The 26,929-nt window shown below is 51.8% G+C and overlaps 1 protein-coding gene across 5 annotated transcripts in view; it reads left to right on the top strand.

Moving 5' to 3' along the window:
* The window catches only part of TMEM201 (transmembrane protein 201), a 58,824-nt gene continuing 31,895 nt past the window's right edge, over nucleotides 1-26,929 (top strand). The window contains exons 1-6 of one of the 5 annotated variants that reach the window (XM_075906244.1): nucleotides 1-139; nucleotides 13,012-13,132; nucleotides 14,893-15,087; nucleotides 20,467-20,643; nucleotides 21,472-21,857; nucleotides 22,995-23,198. In XM_075906244.1, the coding sequence (XP_075762359.1) occupies nucleotides 14,929-15,087; nucleotides 20,467-20,643; nucleotides 21,472-21,857; nucleotides 22,995-23,198 (926 nt within the window). In that variant the 5' untranslated portion in view covers nucleotides 1-139; nucleotides 13,012-13,132; nucleotides 14,893-14,928. Of the gene's footprint in view, nucleotides 140-258; nucleotides 510-797; nucleotides 1,269-4,442; nucleotides 12,892-13,011; nucleotides 13,133-14,892; nucleotides 15,088-20,466; nucleotides 20,644-21,471; nucleotides 21,858-22,994; nucleotides 23,199-26,929 lie in introns of those variants that run through there. The other 4 variants (XM_075906242.1, XM_075906240.1, XM_075906243.1 and 1 more) reach the window with 4 other exon arrangements.

Raw genomic sequence — 26,929 nt, 5'->3', positions numbered from 1 at the left:
CACACGCCGCCTTCTCCCTCCCAAGCCCCGTTCCCGGCACGATATTGGCCTTTCACGCTGCATCCTCCACTCCTACGCCCTCCTCCGCGCTCCAGCCCGGGCCGCTCCTGCAGACGCAGGAGCCGGGGGCCTCCTAAGCGTGAGTCACTTTCCTGCCCCCCCCCCCCAGCCTCCGAGATCCCCACCCGCCCCCTCTGCCCGCCGCTGATTGGCGGAGCGGCGGCGGCGCTGCGGTGTCTAGGGGCGGCCGGCGGCGCTTACAAAGCGCGGCGGCGAAGGTCAGCGCCGGAGGATTGGCTCGCTCAGAAGCGCGTGGAGGGCCGGGCGCGTTCTACCGCGCGGCTACTCCGCGTTCGGAGCGGGCGGGCCGGGCGTTCCACGGGCGGCTGCCGGGCCATGGAGGCTGTGAGCGCGCTGCTGGCCGGCTGCCCGGCCGCCGGCCTGGCGGGGGGGCTGGGGGTCACCGTCTGCGCCGCCGCCGGGCTGCTCCTCTGCAAGATCGCCCGGAGGTAAGGGCCTGGCCTCTTCTGCCGCGTGGGGAGCGGGCGCCGGAGCCGAGCCGGCCCCGCTGCCGGCAGGAGGCGCGCTCCGCCGGGGAGCGGGGCTTTCCCCGCTTCCCCGTCTCCATACCGCCCCCCCCCACGCGGGGCTGCCTTTGTACGGAGGCGCCGATGGGTGGCTGGGTCCTGCTGCCGCCGGCCGCACGCGGGCTGGCTCTGCGGTCCAAGGGGACTCCCCTCGCGGGGGAAGCGCTGGGCAGGGCGTTTGCTCCGGTGTGGGCGCTGCCGGCGGTAGGGGAGACGGGCGACACGTGGAGGGGATTGGGCTTGCCATGCGGTGACTCCATGCGGCGGGCGGAGCTCGGGTAGCTGAAAGCGAGAGAATAAAGGGATGGGAAGCCCGGGGGCCCTTTGCGGAGCAAGGGAGGAGGCGCAGCCCTTCCCCGAGCTTGTCACGGGCAGTAAAAGAGGAATCGGCCCCCTGGAAGCAAAGATCTCGGTGTCTGGGAGCTTTGGCACAGACCCCGGGCGGAGCAGGAAGGGCAGATCATGGATGCTCAAGATCACGAGGAGCAGACCGCCTCGAGCAGACAGTCCAGTCCATAAGCTGTCGGAGCTGCCCACTTGGAGCCATGGTCCCGCCTGATCCCATAGGCATTTAGGGTCTAAGGAGGCTTGGAAGGATTAGATTTTATCAGCAAATGGCTGCAAAGATCAGTTCCGCTGTAAACCGTGGAAAAATATTTCCTTGGATTATCCACATTAACAGTTAAGAGAAGTGCTTGCTGCTTCAACATTTCTTGCTTTGGTTTGAAGGCGACTTGCTTTGTATGTTCTGACAGGGTGTTGGTAACTTGTTTTGCCCGTTATAAACCTTTGAAATTGGAAAGTTATGTCTTCTGCCATTAAATAGCATCTGACCTCCCCCTCCCATTCACTTCCCACAGCTGTTTAAAAGATCTTTAAAATTGGTATCTGTTAAAAATATTTTAAAAATTAAATTCTGTCACTCGTAGTTATCACGTCTTTGTGGCAAACACTGGGACTTTATGTGATGGGTCAGCCTCAAGCAACATCCATGCACCTCAAAGGGTTGGGTGCTCTAGGTGTTAGGGTGAAATTGTGTATGAAAAAATAGATACCACGGGCCTAAGAGTGCAACTGACAAGGGCATTTCTGTCTGGGTTAACTTTTTCCATCACTTCAGTATCTGCTTAGTAGGGTTGTCAAGTGATTAAAAAAATTAATTGCGATGATTAATCACTCAATTAAAAAATTTAATCGTGCCATTAATCGCATGCACCTCCCCTTTGAAACACTGCCACAGCGTTTCAATGGGGCAGTGCAGGATGAAGCCCAGGATCAGCTGGAGTCCCCAGCTGACCCCGGGCTCTATGCAGCGCTGCCCGTTGGAAGCGGCGTTTCCAAGGCGCAGCGCATTAGGAGCCTGGGATCAGTTGGGGACTCCAGCTGATCCCCAGCTCCACTGTTGCAAAGCCCCTTTGAAGCACTGGAGCAGTGCTTCAAAGGGCTTTGCAACGTGGAGCTGGGGATCAGCTGGGCACACCAGCTGAACCCCGGATCCACTTGCGCTTTCCCTTTAAAGTGCCGTTTTGGTGCTTTAAAGGGGCAAGTGCATTAAGAGCTTGGGGACTCTAGCTCCGTGTTGCAAAGCCCCTTTGAAGTGCCGCTCTGGCATGTCAAAAGGGCGTTGCAACAGAGGAGCCAGGGATCAGCTGGGGACTCCAGCTGCCTCCCCCTTTCCCCTGCTCCGCTTGTGCTGCCCCTTTGAAGTGCCAGAGCGGCACTTCAAAGAGGCAGCGCAGCATTAACGCCTTAATCCTGCAACGAAGGTCAGTTGACAGCTCTGCTGTTTAGGAAACAAAATTTAAAAATGGGTAAAAATGTGAGTTGAATGGAAGCAGTTATCGTAGCAGGGATAGCCAGATATTTTTTTCCCATCCCCAAAACTATGTCACACATTTGTGTTCCATAACTGAATTCTGGGCTTCTGGCTGTTAGAGGAGATGCTTGATTTTATGAATTTACATATCTTCTCTTTGTCCAGTAGATATTTTAGTGGCTGGCATTTTTTGGTAACTCTATTACAAGAAGTTATTTACCCAAGTCTCATGGTAGCTCTACCCGTACACTGCAGCGGTGCAGATGAACATTTTCTCCAGATAAAAAGCTGCGGGGCAGAGAAAGTTCTTCTCTTGGCATGATAAATCCATCTCTGAATTTGCTATGTTTGCTGGAGAAGCTCACCTACTGACTGTGCTGTTCACATCTGTGCTTGGGTATAAATTACATTGCTCAGGATGGTGGCGTATTTGCACCTCTGAGCGATGCACAGTTAGTCCTGGTGGAATTCTGTGCCAAAAATTTCAGCATACGGTATATTAAAATTCTCCATATTTTGTCAGAATAATCACTCCAAGTTCTAGTATTTTGGTAATTTCAAAATACCTGTCAGCAAGTATGTCTGTAACAATATAGACAACAGAAAATACTACCCCACGAGTAGAGAATTAAATAAATCCCTGTGTTGTTCTCGGGTCGCACAAGCCATCTGGGCACACTGTGGGGCGAGAGGGAACTATGGCCCTCCAGTCTCTAAGTTGATTCTCTCTTTTTTTAAACCTTTGCCCTCTTCCCTCCCCCCCCCCCAAAGGATTACCATATTTCAAGTTCCTAGAGAGAGGATCCTGCTAGAGGGAGGGGGAACTGGAAGGGTAGGTACCATTCGGGAGAGATGGATGGGGGTGTTTTGGGGAGTGCTGGAGCAGACTGTGTGGATGCCCCCCCCCCCCCTTCCAGAGCCCAGACATCTCTGCTCTCTTCTGTCTGCACTTGTTGCTCAGGGGGTGTGAATTTTTCACATCCCCCAAGTGACCTAGTTATACCTAATTAACTGGTTATAGTGCAGACTTGGCCTTGGGCTTTAAGGTTTTCTTTCCCACTCCAATATTATTTTTCCTTTTTAAAAAAAGCAAACAAACAGTGCATTATGTGGCAGGGGAGAGATACTTGCTTGTTTTGCAGACTTTTGTTTGGTTGACTTTGGGAAGGAATTATATAAAGGCAATGAAACAGGATCCCACTAGCAAAAGCAGTGTCAAGATGATACATCATGCCATGGAGGTTTTATTCATACAGTGGTACCGTATAACAATTTACAAGAATGAACGGGTTTTAATGCTGCTTATTTAGACTTTGGTTATTTTTGAGGTCTCCTGCTGAATTGAATAGAGTTGTACTGGCCTAAGGAAGCTTTACAATTTTTTACAAGCTTCTGTTAATTATCTTTCTCCTCCCCCTCCCCCCCCCCCTTGACTTTTTCAGGCTTATTCCTTTCAAAGATTGTTTTTTGTGGCCTCATGTATTTAGGGAGGAGTCAGGATTTGTATTATGCAAAGGGAATGGAGTTGAATTGAATTTGAAAAACTTAGAACTAGCATGACTGGTGTTTGTGTGCTTTTTGATTAGTCAGACTCTGTGTAATAGACCAAACTGGGGCTGTCCTGCTATCTGTAAAGTGCTTCATTGGAGTAGGAGGCAGTCCCCAGGGCCAGGGTAAGATTCAGTTAAAGTTTTTGAAGTTTCAAATGGAAATAAGGAATGCACAGCAGAATACATCAGGATTATTAAGACACTTAAACTTTATGTACATGAACAAGCAGGGCAACAATGAATGTTCCCCTTTGTTCTGGACTTGACATTTCCATGTGGTATTAAGAGTAACTAACACATTGATGGTCTGAAGTTCTCCTCCATGAAGTAAGCCATGCTTCCAGTGTCTCTGGAATAGAGATGTAATAGTGTAGCCAGTTAAACAATTAACCAGTAAGTGGATGCTTATCGGTTAATGCTACCAGCTACACGGTCTCCCCTGCGAGTAATTTTTTTTTTTTTTTTTTTAAATAGCAGGCTGGCTTCCACCGGATTCTGGGAGTTATCCCTACCACAGCTTTGCAGGAAAAGTATTTTAGGAGCCAGCAGGCAGGTAGCCTTCCTCAGTCTCGGTGCGCGCCAGATTCCGTGGTAGCTCACAGGACCCCGTGTGAGCTGAGACTGAGTTTTGGCAGTACTAACTCTTATCGATTAATCGTGTTGTTGACAATTTTTGTCGACTATGCAATTAACGAATTACACGCTCCCTAACATCCCTACTCTGGAATTGACTCTGCTTTGCTTAAGTGTCTCTGGTGGAATGTGTTTGTGGAATCCAGACAATCTACAGTTTTTTGAGCCCCTTCTGTATAGGAAAATAACCAGGGTTCTGAGAACGTTCTTGGGGACCCCTCCCTGCAATCCCTTTTGGGTCAGGACCAGTGTTCCCTGTAAGCTGAGTGCTTGGGCGGCCACCCAGGAGAGTTTCATATACTACGCAGCTGATTAGCAGAGTGCCCACAGACAGCAGAATGTGTTTCTATTGGTGGTGCACATCCACGCATGCCTTGATGCACATCACAAAATTTATTCCTCTCATGAATGGAAAAAGTTAGAGGGAACATTGGTCAGGACTCCCAATTTGAGAAATGCTAGTCTTTTGTTTAGTCTGCATAGTATAAGATAACTATTTAGGGGTAACATAGCTGTGCTGGCACAAAGTATTGTTAACTATTTCAGTGCTTCCCAGTAGCATATACTTTGCTAACAACAACCCCACAAAGGGTCATAAGAACATAACAATGGTCAGGGCTCGACAGATAGTGTAATCTACTTGCCGGTGGCGAGTAGATTACACCCTGGAAGAGGTTCTTCAGAGTGCAGAACCGCACGGCTAGCGAGCAGGGCTTGGCTCGGCGAGCCCTGACAATGGTTATACTGCATCTGACCAAAGGTCTATATAGCCCAGTATCCTGTCGGCCAACAGTGGCCAATGCCAGATGCCCCAGAGGGAATGAACAGAACAGGGAATCATCAAGTGATCCATCCCCTGTTGCTCATTCTCCACTTATGACACCATCCCTACCCATCTTGGCTAATAGCTATTGATGGATCTCTCCCCCCCCCCCCCCCCCCACACCACCCCAGTTCACAACTCCCTCCCAGAACCTGTATCCTCTCCTACACCCCTCCCCTGGGCCAGAATCCTCTCCTGCACCCATACCCCCTCCCCAAACCCTGCACCCCAATTCCCTGCCCCAGATCACAACCCCTTCCTTCACCCAAACTACCTCTCAGACCCGACACCCTCTCCTGCAACCTAGTCCCTTACCCAAAGTGCCCCTCTGCGTCCAATCTGTCCCAGATCTTGCGCCTTCGCCATAGAAAAGTATGGCCCTTAACCACTTTCCAAAATCTTGGAGTGCCCCTCCCCCATCAAAAATTCTTGCCCACCCCTGTTCTAGAACCTTAGAACAGTTTCCTTGGCATCCAGCCTGGGGAAAAACTCTGTGCCTGTGCTTTCATCCCTCACTCCTGCCCTGTAATTCGATGGGTAATATCCCACCCCCACGCTCTCACCACAAACCATCCTCCCGTCTTCCCACCATGAGGTTGGGATCTTCTGATTTTTGAACCCATTTCCATGGCAACAGATTACAGGGTCACACGGGGGGATTATTGCTTCTTGTCCTGAATAAGCAGGAGGAGCTTGAGAAATCTTGGCCCTTTGTGTGGCGGAAGGGTGGATATTTAAGCCTTTGTCGCTGTTCCGCGGCCCTGATAAAGATGCAGAATCTGGAGGTGAGAAACTAGAAGCGTGTTTATGGGAACTGGAACTGCCAGGCACTTCTCACTGGAGAAAGTGGCTTAGTCTAGCTCCCCTGTGTCATCTCTTGTACCCGCAAGCCTGTGGACAGGACAAAAGCACTCCTTTTCTCCTCGTTTCTCAGAGGCAGGCCTAATAGTTCCCTCCTCACACACACTTTTGTGGTGGTGTCCTGTGGCAGCTGGGGTGCATACCCTCTAGCAAACCTGCCTGGAGAAGTCAGAAGTAGACTGAGGCACATGTCAGTTTCCTGTATGATGGTCTGCTTGCCTGTTGAACAGTGAAAGCCAGAAGCCTCTGGCTTACTTGGATTGGCCACTGAATCTAAAGGCAGGGCCATCCTTTAGGGGCCTGGGGTATACATACACCACTCTGCCCCTTCCTTCCCCCAAACCCGTCCCTGCTTTGCCCCCTACCATTCCAATTGCACCCCTTTCCTGAAGTCCCCTCCCCCAAGCAATGTGAGCCAGGGGCTTATGGGAGGAGGGGCTGGCATCGGAGGTGGAGGGATAGCAGGTGTTGGTCCCCCTGCACTCATCTTGGCAGTGGGAGCCAGAGCAACCCTCTGTCCTGCCACACATCTCCCAGGCTGCTGCACTCCACATTCATGTCTCATTTCTTATCAGTGTCTGGCAAGGGCAGGGGAAGGTAATAATCCAACCAGCAGACTAAATTCAGCAATGATTCCTGATCACGTGCCACCTGAGCACATTGCACATCTGCTAGGCTAGCTGATATATTTCTTAATGTTCTGGCTCTGGGAAGCTTGTAATGACACGAGAATCCGTTTTCATCTTTTAAAAAAAAAAAAAAATCTAGCCCTCGTGCTTGCCAGGGAAAGCTTGGAAATGTGACTTGAGCGTACCCTGCCAACTCAGAAACCAGAAGACCGAGTACCCGTGGGTTTTGGAATGCTTGAGGTTAACAGTTCTGTGTCTCTGATCCAAAACATTGGGTTGCTCACCAGTGAAGACTCTTTCTTTAGCCCAAAATCTCCAGAACTCGCCCACTGACATCTGCTAATCACTGTTGGTTTCAATATCTGTTTCCCCTCTCCTTGCTTTCTTGTCCTCCCCTGCCAGCTCTCTTGCCTGCCCTAGAGTCTGCTCTGGGGTTGGGTATTGTGTTGTCAGACGGCTTTTCTATCCCAGCAGCATGACTCTGACACCTCTCTAAACTTCGCTGTCTGAGAGAAGCAGCATGGTTGGGTGGAAAGGGAGAACAAAACTCAAATAACCAAAGCTGACTCCTTTATACATGGTCCTGCCAAGTTCCTGTCTGGAATAGGAGGGTCTTGCATCAGGGGGTGTACTCCTCTTCCTACCATGTTCCCTTCTAGTTAGCCTCCTATCCTGACATTTATAATCTCATCACTTCCTCATCATTGGCTCTCCAAGATTCCCCAAGTGCTTTTGTCAATAGCTTCCCTCACAGCAGGGTCCCTTGGGGATTGTGGAGGGAACCCCACCCTGTTAACAAAACATGTGTCAAAGATCTATAATGGAAGGAGTTCTGTAACAATGCCAGCAGCACTACCTCTGACACAGCTGTGAATGATCCCTGGCCATGTCTCTTGGGCAGGGTAGGGAAAGCCATCTTGGAGGCACTGACACAGAAGTGGGCAGAGAAGATGGGCAGGAGTCACAGGACCAGAAGCTGAAAAGGGTGTGAAGTGGGAAAAGGAACAATTGGTACCTCCTTGGTATCCTCACCGAATCGGTCTTGGCTGTGATCTCTTGGCACACTAAGGCGCTGAGAGGGTTGGCTGTCTAGGCTGAAATTGTTGTCATGGTCCCTCATCAAAGGCTGCTGGATAATCCAAGGACTCAAAGGGAGCTGCCATGGGGGTCCCAGCAGAGCTGGCAATAGTCCACTGATGAATGAGAGTCATTGCTCTAGGTTGGCTTGTGTGAACGGGATATCAGCACTTGGACATTTCTACTCCTGTTCTACCAATATCCATAGTTCATATGGGCCTTTGTGGCCAGCTGACTGACTGTGGCTGGTGGCTGGGAGAGGAACTGAGAGATTTTCAGTTTCCTCTTTAAGGCAGCGTATTCTGGGGGCCCTAAGGCCTCTGTTTTGCAGTGAAGTTGTGTAGCAGAGAGTGGTGTTAGGAAGCCATTTTTTCTCTCCTGGCATCCAATGGCCTTCCTATTGCCCGGATCCAAGACAACTGAAGTTACTTCCTGTATCAACTTGCTCCAACACTGGGTGACCAGGCAGCTTTCATTCATAGGGAGTGCAGGGTGTGTTAATAGTTGGGTAGGGGAACCTTGTCTACCACCTCACTCTCCCCTCTAACTCCTTGAGACTTAATGCTCCGCAGGCCTGCAAAAAGGTGGCTGTCATTCAGGATTGCCCTGTTTCAGTGGATTTCACTGTAAAGGAGAGGTGAGGTTCCCCTGACTGTGATCAGTTGAGGGTTTGTCCTGAGGATCTGTTGGACTTGTGCTGGGGGCAGAGCCTTTTTGACTCAAATATCCTCCCTAAGTAAGTCTATTGGCTATATAAGACTTTTCTACTCAGGTCAGTTAGTCTTGGGCCCTTCTGCATCCCCTTTCCATTGACTCTTTCTTGGAGCTGTTTATCTGCCATCCCCTAATCTGCTGCTATCACTCAGCCATTGAATTGGTTAATTTTGATTGCAGCTTTCCATATTTGCTAGGAATGTTAACTAACATGTATTTGTGTAACCTCTGGACTTTTTAGCGGTCGCACGATTACATGTGGAGGTGGGCAGGTGGGAGCTGGTGCTTGTAGGAAGCTGGCTTCTGCCTTCCCCCACCCCTGCCTTTGATAGAGAGGTGGGGCAGTAGTGTGGGATGGGGGGAGGGGAGCAGGTGGATCCACAGGAGCCGATACACATGGAGAGCCAGCTTGAAAGCTGCTTCTCCTGTGCACTGGCTTCCGCTTCCCCCACTTCCACCCACCTAGCAAGGTGGGAGGGCACTCCGCAGGAGCCGCACGAATAGAGAGCTGGCTTGAAATAGGAGCACTGGCTCCCCACTCCCCTGCTGCCTCTGATACAGAGGCAGCAAGGGGATGGCTTGTAGTTGTTAGGCTTAACTGATAAGCCTGGGCTTGTGGGTTAATTATGTAAATGACTACACGCTAACATCCCTCACATTTGCACCTCTCTGAGGGCTAGTCTGTAAACAATCAAAAGAGGGAAGAAAGGCTGCCTTTCCACCCAGTGGACAGGCCCTGGTATGGCTGTTAGATAAGCATTTATCAACAGACCAATCCCCTGCTCCTTTCTTTGATTTGAGTATCTGGCCTGACCATCTTGCTCACCTCCTGGGAAAAGGGCAGGGCCAGATAGGTGCTTCACTGTTGCCTTATCCTAGTGACCAGTGAACACTTCTTGAGCTTAATTCAAGCTCCAGTCCTACTGGCTTGTCTCGCTGCCGCTGCACAGATATAGCAGTGTTGAGTGAGAGAGAAACATCCATTTATAGACAGGGCCAGGCATCTATGTAACTCAAAGTAGATTTGCGTTCCACTGGGCACCGGGACTCGTGGGCTTGACAAGCACAGAAGTACTATTGATAAAATACCGAAAAGGCCCAAAGTTGGAGGCAAGGAGCAAATGCCTCGCAGCAGGAGGATGGGAAGTTTCTCATAGCAGCTGGAGCGCCTGCGTTTTTTTTGTTTGTTTGTTTTTTGTTTTGCGTTCCAAACCCGTGACGTGCTGCATACCCTGCTGCAGTCAATCTACTGGGACAAACGTCAAAGGAGAACTCCACCCCTCTGCCTGCCTGGGTACAGCTCAGCTGTGTTGGAGTCTTATTTTATCCCACAGGGTCAACTTGTAGCAGCTACTCACCTGTCACACAAGTGTTTACTGCAATGCACCATGGGGAGCCCTTCCCAAAGCGCTGTCCCTTGGCGACACTGCCCTTGCCTGGCATAACTAGAGACTGATATTCTTGATTGGGTAGCAGCTGGCCCTGTCGCTCTAGACATCTGTTATACACGGTCACTGATTGGCTGTTGGCTTGAACAGCTGTCTCTTCTCCCCCCGGCCTGGTTGGCTGGCTTTAATAAACCCTAACAGATCAACTGTGTTCTCTGAACTACAGTGCAACTCGTCTTTTGGCTCTGTTCCTGAAGACCACATCAGCAAGTCCTGCAGGAGAGATCCCTAGAAGTCCAAATGCTGAGACTTTAAGCAAGGCTTTTCTTGTGGTGGTCTCCAATCAGGCTGCATCGTGAAGGAGGCTAAACTTGTTGAGATTCCTCTTTTATCAGGGTTGTTTTCAAGTAGGGGGACTGAAAAGCTCAAGAGATTGGGGCGGGGGGGACTTGCCTTTGCTCAAGGCTGATGGTTCAAATCCAGGCACAGAAAGGAAACCTGTTATTGGCTTGTGTGACGTGAGTCTGGGTCTCAGTCCAGTGTGCAGTGGTTCCATGTCTCTCAAATCTCACTACTGCATTTTTGAGAGACCATGAGCTGAATAGGGTGCAGAGAATTAACCCCCCTCTTGCCCCTGAAGGAGGTGTTGACAAAGGAGGACTGGGCGGGGAGGGGGGGGAAGGCCTCCCACCTAGTGCTTTGGAAGTGTCTTGTGGGTGGATGATTTTAGTCTCTAGGGCTGCCAATCTAGCATCTTGCCTGACAGTCTAATTAGCAGTTCCCTGTTGATGATGATTTCTTTACTGCAGTTTTAGGGTTGGTTTCTTTTGCTTCCACAAGGACAGTAGACTCATCAGTTTCATTCTGTTTAGTCTCTCTGGTTCCCATTGTTAGCCCTGTGCACAGGATTTGGATTGTAAATACAGAAGCCTGGCAAATAGTTGGCTTTTGAGCAAAAACTGCCACCTCTGACTAGGGATGTAAGCGACTAGTTGACTATCGGATAAGCAAAAGCTTATCAGATAGTTGACCAGTCCCTCGACTAGTCGCTTCCCCCTCCCTCCCCTGTTGCCTCTTTTAGTTTAGAAAAGAAGACTGAGAGGCGACATGATAACGGTTTTCAGAGTGTCACAGGGAGGAGCGGGAAAATTGTTCTCCTTGGCCTCTGAGGATAGGACAAGAAGCAACGGGCCTCTGAGGATAGGACAAGAAGCAACGGGCCTCTGAGGATAGGACAAGAAGCTTAAACTGCAGCAAAGGAGGTTTAGGTTGGATATTGGGGGAAAAACTTCCTAACTGTCAGGTGGTAAAACAGTGGAATAAATTGCCTAGGGGGGTTGTGGAATCTCCATCACTGGAGATATTTAAGAGCAGGTTAGACACACCTGTCAGGGATGATAGACAGTGCTTGGTCCTGCTATGAGGGCAGGGACTGGGCTTGATGACCTCTCAAGGTCACTTCCAGCTCTATGGTTCTGTCTGAGACAGCAAGGAGGAAGGGGGAGGAGGAGCTTGTGATGCGGGAGGCAATTCCACCCCAGTGCCGTCTCCCTGGGGGGCAGATGGGTAGCGGGATCTACAGCGAGCCATGAATCAACTGATTCATACATGTAAAAGGCTAGTGTGCAACAGGAGAGAGGGGGAACCCTGTGCGAGCAAGGAATCAGCTGTCCCAGGCTGATGCTGGGTCCCTCCTGCTGCGCTTTTAAATGTATTAAGCGCCAACAGGCTCCCCCGCTTATCGACTAATCAGCTAGTCAACGGAAAATCCATTGACTAGTCGATGAGTTGATTAGATTTAACATCCCTAACTCTGACTTGCGTTTTAAAATCGTGGAGACGTTGCATAGGAATTAGAAAAGACCCTTTCATCCTTCTGTTCTCCTTGCCAATCCGTTTGTCCAGTGCTGAACTTGGGAACAAACTTGCCCTGCCTTTATTCCTTCCACGCGATGAGCAGTTTGGGCACGCTGCAATTATCTGCCAGTCTCTCGTATTTCTAGTACGCCCTCACGTGGCCTGATAGAATGTGATGGTCACCGCAGATTCCAACACTGCCAAAGCTTCTTTCCCTTGGAAACTGGTGCACAAATGTGAACATGTGCCCATACACTGTAGCCTCAGACCGGACTCTTGTGCACCCGTCAGTTGTGTCCATGCTAGCCAGGCTGGGGTGGGGCCTGAGAGGCAATTCTGAGCATGTTAGGGATGTTAATATGTGGTTAATTTAAACGTGGAAAATTTCACTGAAAATTTCAGCAGTGACGAGTGGGGGATGGGGGAGAGGCAATGAACGCCCTGTGAGTCAGTGCGCACACAGAGCTGGTGCCAAACACACACTGGTTCCCACCCTTCTCCCATCCTGTGCTGCTGCCTCTGATACAGAAGCAGCAGCGTGGGCGGACAGATGGAAGGACAGGCAGCTCCCCAGGAGCAGAGGTGCATGGGAAGCTAGCTTTTAAGCTGGCTCCCTGCACATACCGGGAGCCCATGTGTAACCGTGAAGGGTTTACCAATAAGCCCAGGCTCATTGGATAACCATGCACACTGGTGGTGTCCAACATGCTAGCCACATATAGCTGTTTGGTTGGTTGAGTGTGGCTAGTTGGCATGCTACGGTGGCTACTGCTTCAGAACTGGTTGGACACATCCCTAGTAGACATAGTCAGAGTGGGCTTCCAGACACAGCCACTGTTGTTAGTAGTTTCCTTGTGAAAGCATCTGTGGATGGTCACTCGTTTATCAAGTCTTCTGCCTCCTCCTAAGAAGGCTCATTCCAGTCTTGGTGTTACTTTGTGGGTGCAGGGGCTGAGGTATGTAGTTCCCTACTCTCGGGCTGGTATATACAACCCATGTTTGAGCGAATAGCTGCTGCCCTGTTCCGTTCTAGCTCGCTGGCTCCGCTCCGGTTGACACCCTTCTGTTCCTCACAGGAAGAAGCCCACCCACACAACTGTGAACTGCTGGTTCTGCAACCAGGACACTGTGGTGCCATATGGGAATCGCAACTGCTGGGACTGTCCTAACTGTGAACAGTACAATGGTTTCCAGGAGGTACGGTAGGAGCTGCTTGGTGTGAAGGCTGCCGGGAGGGGTCCTCCCTTAGCACAGAGCATGATCAGTGCAGATGAATTCTTCCGAGAATTTAGCTGCCATGCACAAGTGTGTCCGGAGCGGGCGTAAACCGAGATTTTTTTTTTCCAACGATTTAGAATTTGGTACTTCATGGACAGTCGTGACTGCTGGGGAGGGACAAAAGGGAGACACTGGCCATGTGATCCCCCCCCTCCCGCACATGACTCCTCCCCATGCTGTCTCTAGCTGCGGGAGGGCCTTTCCTCTTCCTGTTCCTGCCCTGCGCCCTCTCCATCCAGGCCTTGACTCTTCCTGCCCCAGCTCCACTTCACCCCTTCCCCATGAGCGATGCAGCCCAGGGGACTAGTGGCAAGGCCTGGTGCCGGCAGCAGAGATCACCCCCACCACTCCTGCACTCACTGGCAGCAGAAAGCGGAGCAACCTGGTCCCAGTTCACTCTGCTGGCTCCCATCCATGATGCTCTGAATCATAAGAATGGCCACACTGAGTCAGACAAAAGGTCCATTTTGACAGTGGCCAATGCCAGATGCCCCAGAGGGAGGGAACACAACAGGTAATCCTCACATGATCACCTATTTCCAGACAAAGAGAGGCTAGGGACACCATTCCTACCCATCCTGGCTAATATCTGTTGATGGACCTAACCTCCATGAATCTATCTATCTAGCTCTTTTTTGAACCCTGTTAAAGGCCTAGGCTTCACCACATCCTCTGGCAAGGAGTTCCACAGGATGACTGTGTGCTGAGTGAAGAAAAACTTCCTTTTGTTTGTTTTACATCTGCTGCCTATTAATTTCATTTGGTGACCCGTAGTTCTTATATTGTGAGAATCTGTAAATTACCTTTTCCTTACTCACTTTTTTCACACCAGTCATGATTTTATAGACCTCTATCATGTCCCCCCTTAGTCACCTCTTTTCTAAGATGAAAAGTACAGGTCTTTCTAATCTCTCTTCATATGGGACCTGTTCCCAACCCCTTATCATTTTTGTTGTCCTTTTCTGATCCTCCCGCCACTGGTGAGCACATGAGGGGGGAGGGAAATCCCCATTGCTCAGGGTCACAAAGTGAGTCTGACACAGCCAGGAATAGAACCCCAGTTTCCTGATTTCCAGTCCTTTGCTTCTATCCACACATCTACGTTTACCCTGGCTTTGTTCTCAGTGAGGATTTCCTTAAAGTCTTACCTTGATACACTTTTCCTCCCTCTCTGCCCTTCCGTGTATTCCTGTCCCTTCAAGCCATTCCCCTATGATTAGCTCGTTAAGCCTATGGTAAAATATGCCATTTCTGCTCCATCTCCTCCTCCTTCCAAATCTTTCCCTCTGCTGAGCTCAGCCCTTGATTGGCCCTAAACTCTTGGTAGAAGCCCTGTCTAGATGTTATCATGTGACCTGCACATCTGTCTGCTGAGCAATAGCCTGGTGCTGGTTTCTGTGCCTTGGGAGACTTGTCTTCTGGATTGAACCCATTTGTCAGCTGGGGATCAGTGGGCTGCTGTAGAGTGGAGGGTAGAGAGGTCCTGGGCTCATCTGTTTGTCACAGCCTGTAAAACAGCTGGGAATGACATACATGGGGGGGAAGGGCAATGGCTCTTACTCGGGTTTTATTTCTTCCTTGTCATCTGGGGCAGGGTCCTGCTGGTGGAACTCCCGCAGAGGGTGGGGGGCCCCCACGCCTGGGCTCACGAACTCACCCACTTCTTTGCTGCCTGGCAGAACGGAGACTACAACAAGCCCATTCCCGCCCAGTACATGGAGCACCTCAACCACGTGGTGTCTGGCGCCACTACTTTCTGCGACCCCACCAAGCCGCAGCAGTGGGTGAGCAGCCAGATCTTGCTGTGCAAAAAATGCAACAACTACCAGACCATGAAGATCAAGCAGCTGGCGTCCTTTGCACCCAGGGAGGAGGTAGGTCCTGGCTTTGGCAGACTCTCCCTTCCTATTGGGGGGGGGGGGGGAAGGAGGGGGAAGGGGAGATGACATCCCAAATGTCACCAGGTCTGGCCATGAATGCATCTTGTGTTCCCACTCTATTTCAATGGAGAGACAACAGCCATGAATCCTGATCTACTGTATTAATAAGCTCTGGGCAATTGTAACAGGATTGAACTACCAAGAGGCTCTGTCTGCCCACCCATCCCCCTCCTGTGTCTCCAGAGAGTCATGTGTGCCTGGGGCTGGAGAGCTTTGTCTCTATTTAGTTGGTCCCTGAGTGTGGCATTGAGCAATTCCACTGGAGCAGCATCCAAGTTCCCCTCCTGCCCCCTCTGCCCCAGATTCCTCCATGGGATGCATCCTCCAGGCAGCAGGGCTGTTTCTTGTCTCCTCCTTGCCTTGCAGGTCGCTCCTCCCCAGCTCGTTCTAAATGTGAGCCCACGTGTCTGCGTGTGAAGTGCCTGCCCCAGTTATCCAGGGGGCCATGGCAACGGCATGATGATGTAGGCCAGGAACCACTCTGTCCCACGTCCATAAAGAGCTTTTTGTGTAGAGCCTTGAGAAAACAGAGCACTGCGAGCGGGTGGCAGAATCTGCATGAACTCTAAGCAAGGGGCAGTGCAGCCCTTGGCGTGTATCTTCGGGAAATTCTTCCCCGACAGTGTAGCTTGCTGTTAAACTAGGTCCCGCTTTATATCTTCCCCTCCCGTAGAGCCCAGACTGTTGGGGCCCCTCTAGGCACTCCATGCAAATACTCCCTGTTGTCCTCTTCTGTTTGAAAATGAGGCAAGCCCAGATATTTCTATCGCTTCCTTATGGAAACAGCCACGGCCCAGGGCAGTGGTTTCCGGATCTGTTCCCCACTGACCCAGTTAGCCGTATGGGAAGGGCAGTTTGTTTACAACCGGTAAAAGGGGGGGGGGTGCGTGCGTGTGCATGCGTGTGTGTGTGCGCTCGCTCTTTATCTATCTCCCAATCTTCAGCCAGAGTGTCTGAATTTTAACCCATTTCCTTTTGTTTGTACCTCTTGGTGTTTTTAAGGCCGGTCCCTCTCCCTTCATTTTTCTTTTCATCTTTCCTTGAATGAATCCTTCCAGCCTCCCCGTTATTTCTGCAGCTCTTTGAACTCCATCCCTTTAATACTTTGCGTGAGTGACCTTCTGTGTCAGGCTTTACAGATGACACCCTGCCCCAGGGAATGAGGGGAGGAATTCTTTGCTCAGCTGGAGGGTGGAAGGCTGCCTCCCAACTGCGCGACAAGGTGGGAAGGGTTCAGGAGGGGGCGGGAGGAACTCTCTCTCTATTCTGATTGGAATTGCCAAGGGGGATTGTAGAATTGAGTTAGAATATGGCCAGGAAAGTGGAGCTCCCACCGTTTGCCCCTACCGTTTCAAGGAGTGCGGTGGGATCACTAGCATTGCTAGGACTAACCTGCCAATCACCACTAGGCCATTCTCGGTGGGAAGAGCGCCACCTACTGAACAGTCAACATAACTGCTTGCAAATAAGCTGGATTTTCTTACCACGTTTCCTACAGGCCAGACCTCACCCTGCTTAAATTTTTGGGATGTGATGGGCGTAATAACATGGGGTAGTTCTCAAGCCCACTGTTCTTTTCTACAGAGCCTCAGCTCAGCTGCTTTGATCCTGCTTCTGTGGCTTAAAAGGACAAAGCAGCCCAGCTGACATGTCTCCTGGTCATAGTAAGTTGGTCTTTGTGTGTCTAGAGGACAGTGAGGCTGCTGCCTTTGCCTACTGGGAACTCTGCTGCTGGTTGACATGAGTGCTGCCTTCCCTGGTGTGGGCTTCTCTTCCACAGCTGCTTATTTTAACTCTGTTCCTGCCAAGCATCTAGGGCAGTCGTGTGTTCTCATCCTCTTCCATGCCAGGCGTCCCTTCTTGCAGCAGAGATGTTCTGGGCCCCCTGGGTTGAAATCCCAGGATCTAGTGGGTTAGTTTTACTCTGTAGGCTTTTTCTCATCATGTAATTGGAACCTGCTTAATCCAGATATCTCCAGGGGAGCAGATTTAAACCCATGATTAACGAGGGCGCCTTCTGGCAGTTTCATGGTGTTTGGGTTTCTCTTGTGTCTGTCTCATGCTGACTCTGGTTCCTGAAACAGTTTTCACTTCCCCTGGGGTTGATTTCACCTCTGCCTGTCCGCTTGCTGCTTCTGCACCCGGAAAGACATGTGGGATCAGCATATAAACTGCTGGCTCAGCCTTTATTCCTGTGCAAGCTGTACCTCTGGCCCACGTAGAGGGGCTGCACAGTCACGTGATGAGCCTGCTGCCCTTGAGAAAATCCTTGGTGTGTCTCTTGGTGGAAGCCCAAGGTATCTTGGTCCAGAAGATTGTGATTAATGTTTCCTCTAATCTGCCATCACTGTGTGGAATAAATTTTTCTATGTGCACTATGGCATGTGCAAATGTGCACCACCAGTAGAAACAAAAACCTAGCTGTAGATACTATGCTAACCAGCTGGGTGGCATTTGAATCTCCTGAGTGGCTGCACAAGAACACAGCTTACCAGGAACATTGATTGTGACCCCTCGTGATAATGCTTGGCAATACCATAGCATTTTTCATCCAGCTGTTACAAATGGCTGAATGAAGACCATGGAGGTATTATTGATGCCCATCTTTTAGCCATGGCTGTTCTAACCCGAGGCTCGTAGCTCTTTTCCCCCTCACCCCCGCCCCAACCTCGCTGCAATGCCCGTGGTGGCAGCGTGGCTTCCTGAGGAGTGTTAACTCACCCGTGGGCAGTAGACAGGGCCAGAGGACGCATGGGTGAGCCGAGTGACACGGAGGGTGTCAGGTGGCACGTTTTGATGGGGCCTGGAACATGCCTGGTGCTGAGGCACCACAGACCCATCTAACATGCTGCCTATGCCCTTAGATCAGCGGTTTCCAACCACTTCCAGATGGGGACCCATTTTGACAATTCAGGAAGACTTGGTGACCCAGGGCAATTCAAAAAATTTGTGAATGGCTCCTTATGAGCCACCTGGGGAGACACCTGGCGACCCTTTTGAAATGTAATGGTGACCCATATTGGGGTCCCGACCCATAGGTTGGGAAACCCTGCCCTAGATCAAGCTGCATGTGTCTGGGGCAATACACACCTGCGTGGTGAGGTGCAAACCAGACACCAAAGGAATGGTGGCGTTGTCCCACCCACCTCCTCGTTGCTGTCAGCCACCATATGAGCAGTAGCCAGCCCCCAGACCCACTCTCCTGTACAGCGTGCAGCTTCCTTCCCATGTCTTGCAACCCGTGGCCGTCTCCCCCGGACAAATCCCAGGACCCTTGGGAAGTTTGGTCAGACTTGCCATGTGACGCTTTTTGACCCTGTTCCTTCCTTCCCCCAGTCCTCCCAGAAGTAAGACTTGCACAGAGGGGACCCTCATGCCTGGACTTTTCCTCTGTGCAAATTCCCACCCATCCCCGCGATCTCTCTGCAAGTCCGTGCTGGGAGTGGAGACAGATCAGGGGGCTGAGGCGAGGAAGAGACAGACAGGGGAGGGCATGTTGTCCTGGTGGGATTCAGTCAGAATGACCTGGGTCTGTTACATTTTCCAAGGCGCTGTCAGCCCAGGTGTCCTGTGGGCAGTGGTCCCTGTAACCTGTGCGCTCGTGCAACCATTCGGGAGAAATTCAAATGCCACTCATGGCTAGGTTTTGTGTTTCCATTGGTTGTGCACACTGACATACGCGTGAGTGCACAAAAAATTATGCCACACATGGATGGAAAGGATTAGCAGGAGCATTGGCAGTAGTGCCTGTGCTGGGTGCTCTTGAAAGCTCGGGGGCTATCCCTTGAGCTGCTGAGACCTGAGCCAGCAGAACATCTGTGTGACGCTCCCCTTGAACCATGGAGCTGTGGTTCTGACGTTCTTGGATTTGTGACATTTGGGGGGGGGGGGGGGGGCTGATCTTGCAGTGTCCAGGGCTGTCTGCGTTTAGTCATAATTGTGAAACAGGAGTTCTGCTGCAGGGAACACAAGGAAGGCAGCTGGTGGCCAGCCCTGGGGAGTGGAGGCCTCTGTCTGTCCTTGGAGCGGAGCAGTGTAAGATTTCCCCCACACTGCCCCCACCCTGAGGCTGCAAGGTTGAGATAGGAGTCCAGCCCAGGTGACCCATAAAAGCGGGTCCTGGCTCCTCTTTGGTGAAACAAGAGCCAAGTTTGGAAGAAGACGGACTTTCCAACACCGTGGCTGGGGCAGGGAGCCCCCAACGGCCTGGGCACAGAGGCAGTGTTCAAAGACTCCTGGGACTAGCCACGATGAGCGACATCTCCGCTCTAGGGACCATGATAAACGTGCCCTTCGCACGGGCTGTTTTGACAGCCATTGAGGATGGTTTATTGCAGTGATCTGAGGTGGGGTTTGCTCCAATGGCTGGTGCTGAGAGGGGGTGCGGGGGGAGCAGCTTGTCTGGCTGGAAATCTCTGCAGGCGGGTACCAGCTGGGGCCCCTGCTTACACATACGGGACACCTCTCCCCCACGTGTGGCCCTTAGCTGATAAAAGCAGCCAGGCCGTGGCTGACATATGCCATATCCCATAACCACCGAAGGCCGCTGCGGCTTGGTTCTCCATGACCAGCACTGTGTCTCTCTCCCAGGCTGTGTGGGGCTGAGGCAGCATTTCACACGTGCTAGTTGGTGGCTTGATCCCAGCTGACCTAGGAACTCAGGCCTGGTGCCCAGGTGCTCGGTAGCATGGAGATCGGTATCTGCGCTCTCATGGGCCCCCAGCATTGCCCTTTCTGCCCAAGACCGAGCCCCTGGCCCCAGTAGGAGCCATGCTCCCCCACTTGTAGGGGCAAGCCCCTCCTCCGCATGGGAGGTCCACAGCCTTCCTTGGGGGCACCTCCTCTGAACAGGGCAGCCTGCGGCCCCGGCCCTCCCCCACTCCCAGAGCACAGGGAGGGTGCCACAGCCCCAGAGCATGTGTGGTGAGCAACCCCAGCCATCCCAACCTCAAGAACCTGAGGAGGGCAGGTGCCCGCTCCCAGCCCTGGAAGGGGGGTGGCGGGTGGTCCCCTCAGCCCCAGAGCACAGGCAGCACATGGCCCCAGCCTCCCTGGCCCCGGGAGATCTGGCAGTACCCAGCCCCAGCCTTGGCAGGGCTGAAGCCCAGGCAGCCCCAAGAGACGGGTGGAGCTGCGCTTAATGGGGGTGGCTGGGGGTGGAATGTGGGCAGGACCAGCCAGGCAGTTTGGGAAGGTATCACCTTCCCATGCCTCTCATGCCCGCCACCGATGTGTGCCGGGATAGATGCGTGCTGGTGCCCCCTGGCTGCAGGGTTGCTGTGCCTCTGATCTGCTCCCCTGTTCGCTCCCCAGGGTAAATACGACGAGGAGATCGAGGTCTATAAGCACCACTTGGAGCAGACCTACAAGCTCTGCCGCCCGTGCCAGGCCGCTGTGGAATATTACATCAAGCACCAGAACCGGCAGCTCCGGGCGCTGCTGCTGAGCCACCACTTCAAACGCCGGGAGCCCGACAAGCCCTGCATGCAGGTGCGTGGGTGTGGGCGAGCAGTGCAGTGAACCAGGCGCCTTGGCATCCGCCCCAGGAGCAGGGCAGGAAATGATTCTGTCACCCCGATGGCCCTGAGGGGCTCAGCTCGTGAGCCTTCGTAATTGAGTGGGATGCTGGGATCACGTGACTTAAGTTGGGCACAGATCTAACATCTGCTCTTGGGCCAGATGTGATGTTGCAGCTGTAAATCCATCCAGAAGGGTGACCAGCTGTGATTTGGCTTGGTGGTCTGGGTGATCACAGTCCCCAGCCGGCTCCTCTGTCCTGCTCCCATCCAGATCCGTCTCCGTATTAATTCTCCCTCTTGGGCCCTGATTAGCTGGTCTCTAATTTTTGCTGGGATGAGCTGGGGGAAGGGGGAGCCTTTGAACTGGGAGGGGAGAGGAAGAGGCAGCACGTGAGGGCTTGGAAAACAGCAAGAGGGATGGAGATGAGGAAGGTTGACATGAGAGGGGGGGAAAGCAGAGGAAAGTGGAGGAGGGGTGGGAAGAACAAGCATGTCTGGCTGCATGAGGACTCTGAAGTCTAGGGAATCAAGTGTGGGACTGAGGAAGCGGGGGGAGTGATAACTTGTGGAATCTGCCCTTCACTCCCCGGCTATTCCAATCCTGGGCTCCCCGTCACACTGATGCCCCTCACTCTTGGCCTGCAGCCCCCTTATGATTCCAGCCCTGGGCAGTGACTGGCGGTTGCACCAAGTGGCTCAGTAGATCAGTGTGATGTCGAAATGTTGGGATGGCACCCGTCTGAGCTTCCCCCCACACTCACTTGGCTTGACCTGAGACATTTCTCTTTCCTTGTTGCAGAGCTTTTGCTCCTCGTCGTCCTCCATGACCACCCCGACTCAGGTGATAATATTGCGGTTCCTGACCTTCCTCAGCTGTGCGTTCCTTGTCCTGACGGCTTCCTACGGGTCCGGTGACCCCTTCTCCCTCAAAGTCATGGCCCCGGCGTCTGTGGAACATGGCCCGATGGCCATGGGGAATGGGACTAGCGCAAGCCCAGCAGCGGCTTCGGAGAATCGCACTCTCTTAGGCGTGACCGGCTGGTGGGAACTGCTCCACCTGTTGCCGGAGCAAACGGTGAAGACCTTGAGCGTTGCTTGGACCTACGGGAGGAACCATCAGATTGCAGTCGTCGTCCTCGGGCTGTTCACCTGCTTGTTAGCCATGCTCATGGCGGGACGGATCAGGTGGGTCTCCAAAATCTGCTTTCTGCGGGCTTCTTGATCCAGGGACTGATTCTCTGCAGTCCGTCAGCAGGGGGCCCTGTGTTTGTTCTGCCCACCTGAGCCTGGGCTCAGCACAGGGCTGGGAATGCGGCAATTAGCACCACTGACCTCCCGTTCCCTGGTGGAGCTAGTGAGGCATTCCCCAAGCCAGCCAAATCGGGAGACCTGGATTCTACTCCTGCGTCTGTCAAGGGCTGTAAGGGTGTATCTAAACTACATGGCTCCGTCGACAGAGCCATGTTGATTAGGCTGATCGGCAAAGGGAAATGAAGCCGCGATTTAAATAATCGCGGCTTCATTTAAATTTAAATGGCTGCCGCGCTCTGCCGCCCCAGCTGATGATCAGCTGTTTGTCAGCAGATCAGGGCAGTCTGGACGCGCCGCGGTCGACAAGGAAGCCTTTGTTGACCGATGCAGGTAAACCTGGTTTCACGAGGCATACCTGCGCCGGTCAACAAAGGCTTCCTTGTCGACCGCGGCGCGTCCAGACTGCCCTGATCTGCCGACAAACAGCTGATCATCAGCTAGTCGGCAGAGCGCGGCAGCCGTTTAAATTTAAATGAAGCCGCGATTATTTAAATCACAGCTTCATTTCCCTCTGCCGATCAGCCTAATTGACATGGCTCCGTCGACGGAGCCGTGTAGTTTAGACACTCCCCTCGTGAGCCTCTCTGTGCCTATAGCAGTGCCCTCCCACCTGTCGGATTAAAAGTCCCCATGTATGTAGTTGAAGTGGTGGTGCTCTCCCATTCAGTGCTTGAGTTGTGGGCAAGGATTCTTGGGATGCTGTTGAGGCTGCAAAGGACCGTCTGAAACATGCAGGTTGTTAGGCGTGGGGGAGAGTTCTTAGATTCTCCTACAAGAACCGTCTCCTGAATTTTCAAGGATGGACACGTCTCTTCATGGCACCGTAGTCTAGCGAATGGAGCAGTAACTTAGCAAGGCAGGTGGGGAGGTGGCCTGTAGCCTGTTTCATCCCGGGCTGCCACCGACTCCACCCTTCCATGCCAACCGGGGCCATGCCTGACTGGGCTCTGGGTGGCTGGTGTGTAGGCGTGTGTGTGCCCTGACGCACAGACTCGTTTTTTGGCATTCCAGGCTGCGGAGAATCGATGCCTTCGCCTCAGTCCTGTGGCTTCTGGTGATGGGTCTCCACTTGGCTGAGGAGTACCTGAAGGCGGACACACCCAGCTGGCTGGACACAGCCAAATTTGGCACCACATCCCTGTGCTGCCTGGTGGGCTTCACCGCAGCAGTGGCCACGCGGAAGTCAACGGGCCAACGGAGATACCGCCCCCGAAGGTCAGAGCCAGAGCAGTGACCCTGGGGGAAGGAGGAAAAAAAGCCGTGCGAACTCTGTGCGACTGGTGCTTCTCTCTCCTCTTTATTTTTCCCCTCTTTTTCTTTCTATTTTTCCCCTAGAAGCGCAGTGAAGACTTTTCCTCTCTTTTTTTTTTTCCTCCACTCTTGCTTCCCGCCAAGCCAGCTGCTCATAGCGTTTCCGCCGTCTCCGTTAGCCAAGGAAGCCGCTTCTGCCGCCTCCATTCTCCCTCCTCCTGAAACCTCCGCCCGAGGTGCAAACGCCAACCCCTGCGCAACCCCAGAGCCAAATCTTCCACCAGCTGCTCCACAGACTGCTCCATAAATGCAGCCTCATCCCCATTCTCCTCCTCCAGCCAAAGAGATTCTGGCTGCTCCTGTCCTTCCGGCTCCGCTCACTGCGTGTCCATCCCTAGCTAGTCATGGAGGGATACTCTGCCTTGAGCCTCCCGAGGGCTATGCCACGTTGTTTCCTAATGGTGCTGATCATTTTTTAGTTTACACTAATGGGAATGCATTCCTGGATTCATTTTAACCTCTCCATCGTTCCTCTGCATGGCTGTTCCTTAACGGGAGGGGATGAGACATGCTTGTTAAATAACAGGCTTCCACTCACCCTCCATTGCGTAGCCTCACTTAACCGCATGTCCTCTTGCCGTGCTGTGGCTTTTACTCCTTGGGTGCTTTTTTTACTAAAACTACTAAGAACTTGAAAAACTGAGGTGCTTTTAAAGGTTATTTAGCTCAGGTATTTTGACTGGTGCAAAATCTTCAGCTGTTTTAAAATGTATTTCCAAATTTCGGGAGGGATTGCTTTTTTGTTTGTTTTTTGTTTTTAAAGACAATCTAAATGGAAGCACAATTTTTACTTGTGGGCGTGTGGGTTTTTTTTTGTTTTTTTAAAAACGATTCTCCTCTGCTCATGCAGCCTTAGCAGCAGAGGAGGACATGCTAGGTCGCAAACTAAGAGGTGCTGTGGTGAATGGTCAGTCTTCCAGCATATATAGCCATAAGCCTTACTCCATTCGGTGCTGGTTTTTTTTTTTTTTTTATATTCAAGACATCTGAGTTCAGGACATCGGACAGGAGGAAGTGCCAGGGGAGATGGAATCCAGGGTGGCTAATTGGATGGGGCTTCATGAAAACAGAACTGGATTAGATGGTGGTCTCTCTCGGAAAGCGCTTACGTACTTTGGAGTCAAGGCAGTTGGGAAGTGGAGGATGGGTTACCCAGGCCGAAAAGCCAGCCCACCAAATGTGATCTGCTGGGTTCTTCCCAGCAGGGTCACAATGGAATCTTCAGAACCAAATGCTGAGTGCTGTTGGGGAGGGGAAGATCTTTTTCTTGGATGAGTGTTTCTAGGAGGAACAGTTTGGGCATCCATCATTGGGTTAGATGGTCTGGTCTGGATCCACCTGTATTTGGTTAGGTAGGACATTCTAGCCTGCCCACAGGCCTTGCAGCAAAAGGTGGGCCCTAAAAGAGAAACTGCAACACTATCTAAGATTCTACAGCTTGAACCTCTCTAGTCCGGCTCTCTTGGGACCTGACCAGTGCCGAATAGGGATGTGAATGGTTAACTGATGGGGGCTGGAACAGCTTTCTGACCACAGTAGGCAGGAGGCTGCTGTAGCCCAGCCAGAGCAACCCCTGTGCGGGGGGGGGGGGGAGGAGACTGCTTCAGTCAGGCTGGAGTTCCACCCTCTCCCCCATTTAATTGGTTAACTGGTTAAATGTGACAGTTAACTGGTTAGCTAATTAAATAGGATTTTTACATCCCTGGTGCCAAACCAGAGAATTTGCTGAACCACAGGAGGTCAATATTGTCTGGCAGCATTATCAACACTTCCACTGCATACTGGGATCTTCTAAGACATTAGAGCTAAATAACTGCACGGAACACAGAAAACCAGGACGAATTGCTATAAACAAACTTTATGGGAATGTGGGGAACTTAGCCAAATGTCCACTTATCTTGGTTGTGGCCGACTAAAATCATGCTGGACCATGGATGTTGCTGGACCAGAGTGGGTTCAACCTGTACGTACTTATTCTTCTGCACTATAGTTATGAAATGGCACAGAGAGCTGCCCTCCTGACAGTAGGTTAAATGGTCTTCTGCTTTGAGCACGTGTGTGTGTTGAGCTATCTCCCATTGTACTCTAAACAGAATGGAGCTTCTGCGAGACTTGCTGGGGACATCAATGGTGTTATTTAAAGTGAGAGAAATGGTGAAACAGAGAGGACTATCTGGAAAGCTAGAGTTTTTTTTTTTTTTTTTTAAAACAATTGTTCGTGTCTATTTAACTCTTCACTGCTGTTCTGCTTGTAACCCCTGTTCCCCAAGACAGCAGAGTTGTAATGCTGTGCTAAGCTGGTGAGATCTAAAGGGGGATCCAAACAAAGTCAGCTGGCTGCAGTCTGGGATGTACAGCCATCTTCTTTTCTATAGAAACAGCAGCGCGGCTGTCACATGGGCGACTGTTTTGGGAGCAGGCGCACAGTCTAAGGGTGTAGCTTTCCCCTAAGGTGTCTTGTGTTGGGAATCTTTGCTGGTGCCTTCAGGTAACTTTACTATCCAAACCCTTCTTTGTCCTCAAACACCCACCACCTCTCCCACAGTGTTGGGGTGTGTGAAAGGTGCTGCCCTGGAGACTGAAGACCTGCTTATCCAGAGGGATCCCTGTATTTGCAAAGGCAAGCTTCCCCTTGCCGCATTGCCCACCTCACTCCAACCCTGAGCTGTAGGGCTGCCTGCCCGGGTGAGGGCCTCGCTTTCCATTGCCGGTTTGACTCTGGGTCTCTCTGAAATCACCACAGAAGGCTTCAGTTGCCATGAATGTGATGGGGACTGGAGAGCATCACTCTGGCTCAAAGGAGCGAAGAAGCGCATGTGCACCCGCTCAGGTGGGAGACTCTGAGGCGTGGGGATTTCTCTTTGCTCCTTCTTCCAAAGTGGAACCGTAGCGGGGCGGAATTTGATCTAAGAAACTCAATAGGCCACATGTCTGCTCACGTGTCCTTTAGGAATGCGGAGCGGTTCCTAACCAAGTCTTGGATACAGACCCCTAAGGAAGTGGACATTGTCAATTAGTGCAATGTCTGATCGCTTCCAGGCTGACGGGTTGCCTACTAAATCCTTGCAAATGCATCTGTAGCTGTTGCCATGAGTGCTGTGTTGGGCAAAACCACATAATAAATTACCTAACATCTGACTCCAGTTCACGCAGTCCACAGATAAACAGCGTACAAATCCCAAGTCCTGCTGAGCTGGATAATCCAATATTTTGCTTTTCCTTTGCCTCACTTGAAATTTTTTCAGTCTCCGGCACAGTCTATATGGTGAGACCCCCAATTTTTCACGCTGGGTGCATTACCTTTGTTGTTGGACAGAGACCTATAGCCACTGGCCTTGCCTTGCTGAATGGTTTCTTCTGGCCTCGTGAATTCACTTCTCTCATCTTGAGACCACGCGGAGTCAGAGGACCTTCTCTACTGGAACATTTCTTCTTGAGCAAGCAGCCAAGGGAACGCTCTCCCTTCTTCATTGCTAGTGTCTGTCATCTCATGGCCACGTCTGGATCTCTGATGTCTTGATAGACCTGCCGGGTGTCTGTCCATGAGCTCTTTGCATGACCAGCATCACATGGGCCTGTTTGGCTCTAGCTGCTTTGCAAATGCTCTTTTACTCGTACAGCCGCTAGAGCTCCTT

The sequence above is a fragment of the Pelodiscus sinensis genome, chromosome 23 (assembly GCF_049634645.1).
Source record: "Pelodiscus sinensis isolate JC-2024 chromosome 23, ASM4963464v1, whole genome shotgun sequence".
Lineage (NCBI taxonomy): Eukaryota > Metazoa > Chordata > Testudines > Trionychidae > Pelodiscus > Pelodiscus sinensis.
This window is presented reverse-complemented; position numbering and strand designations above follow the sequence as displayed.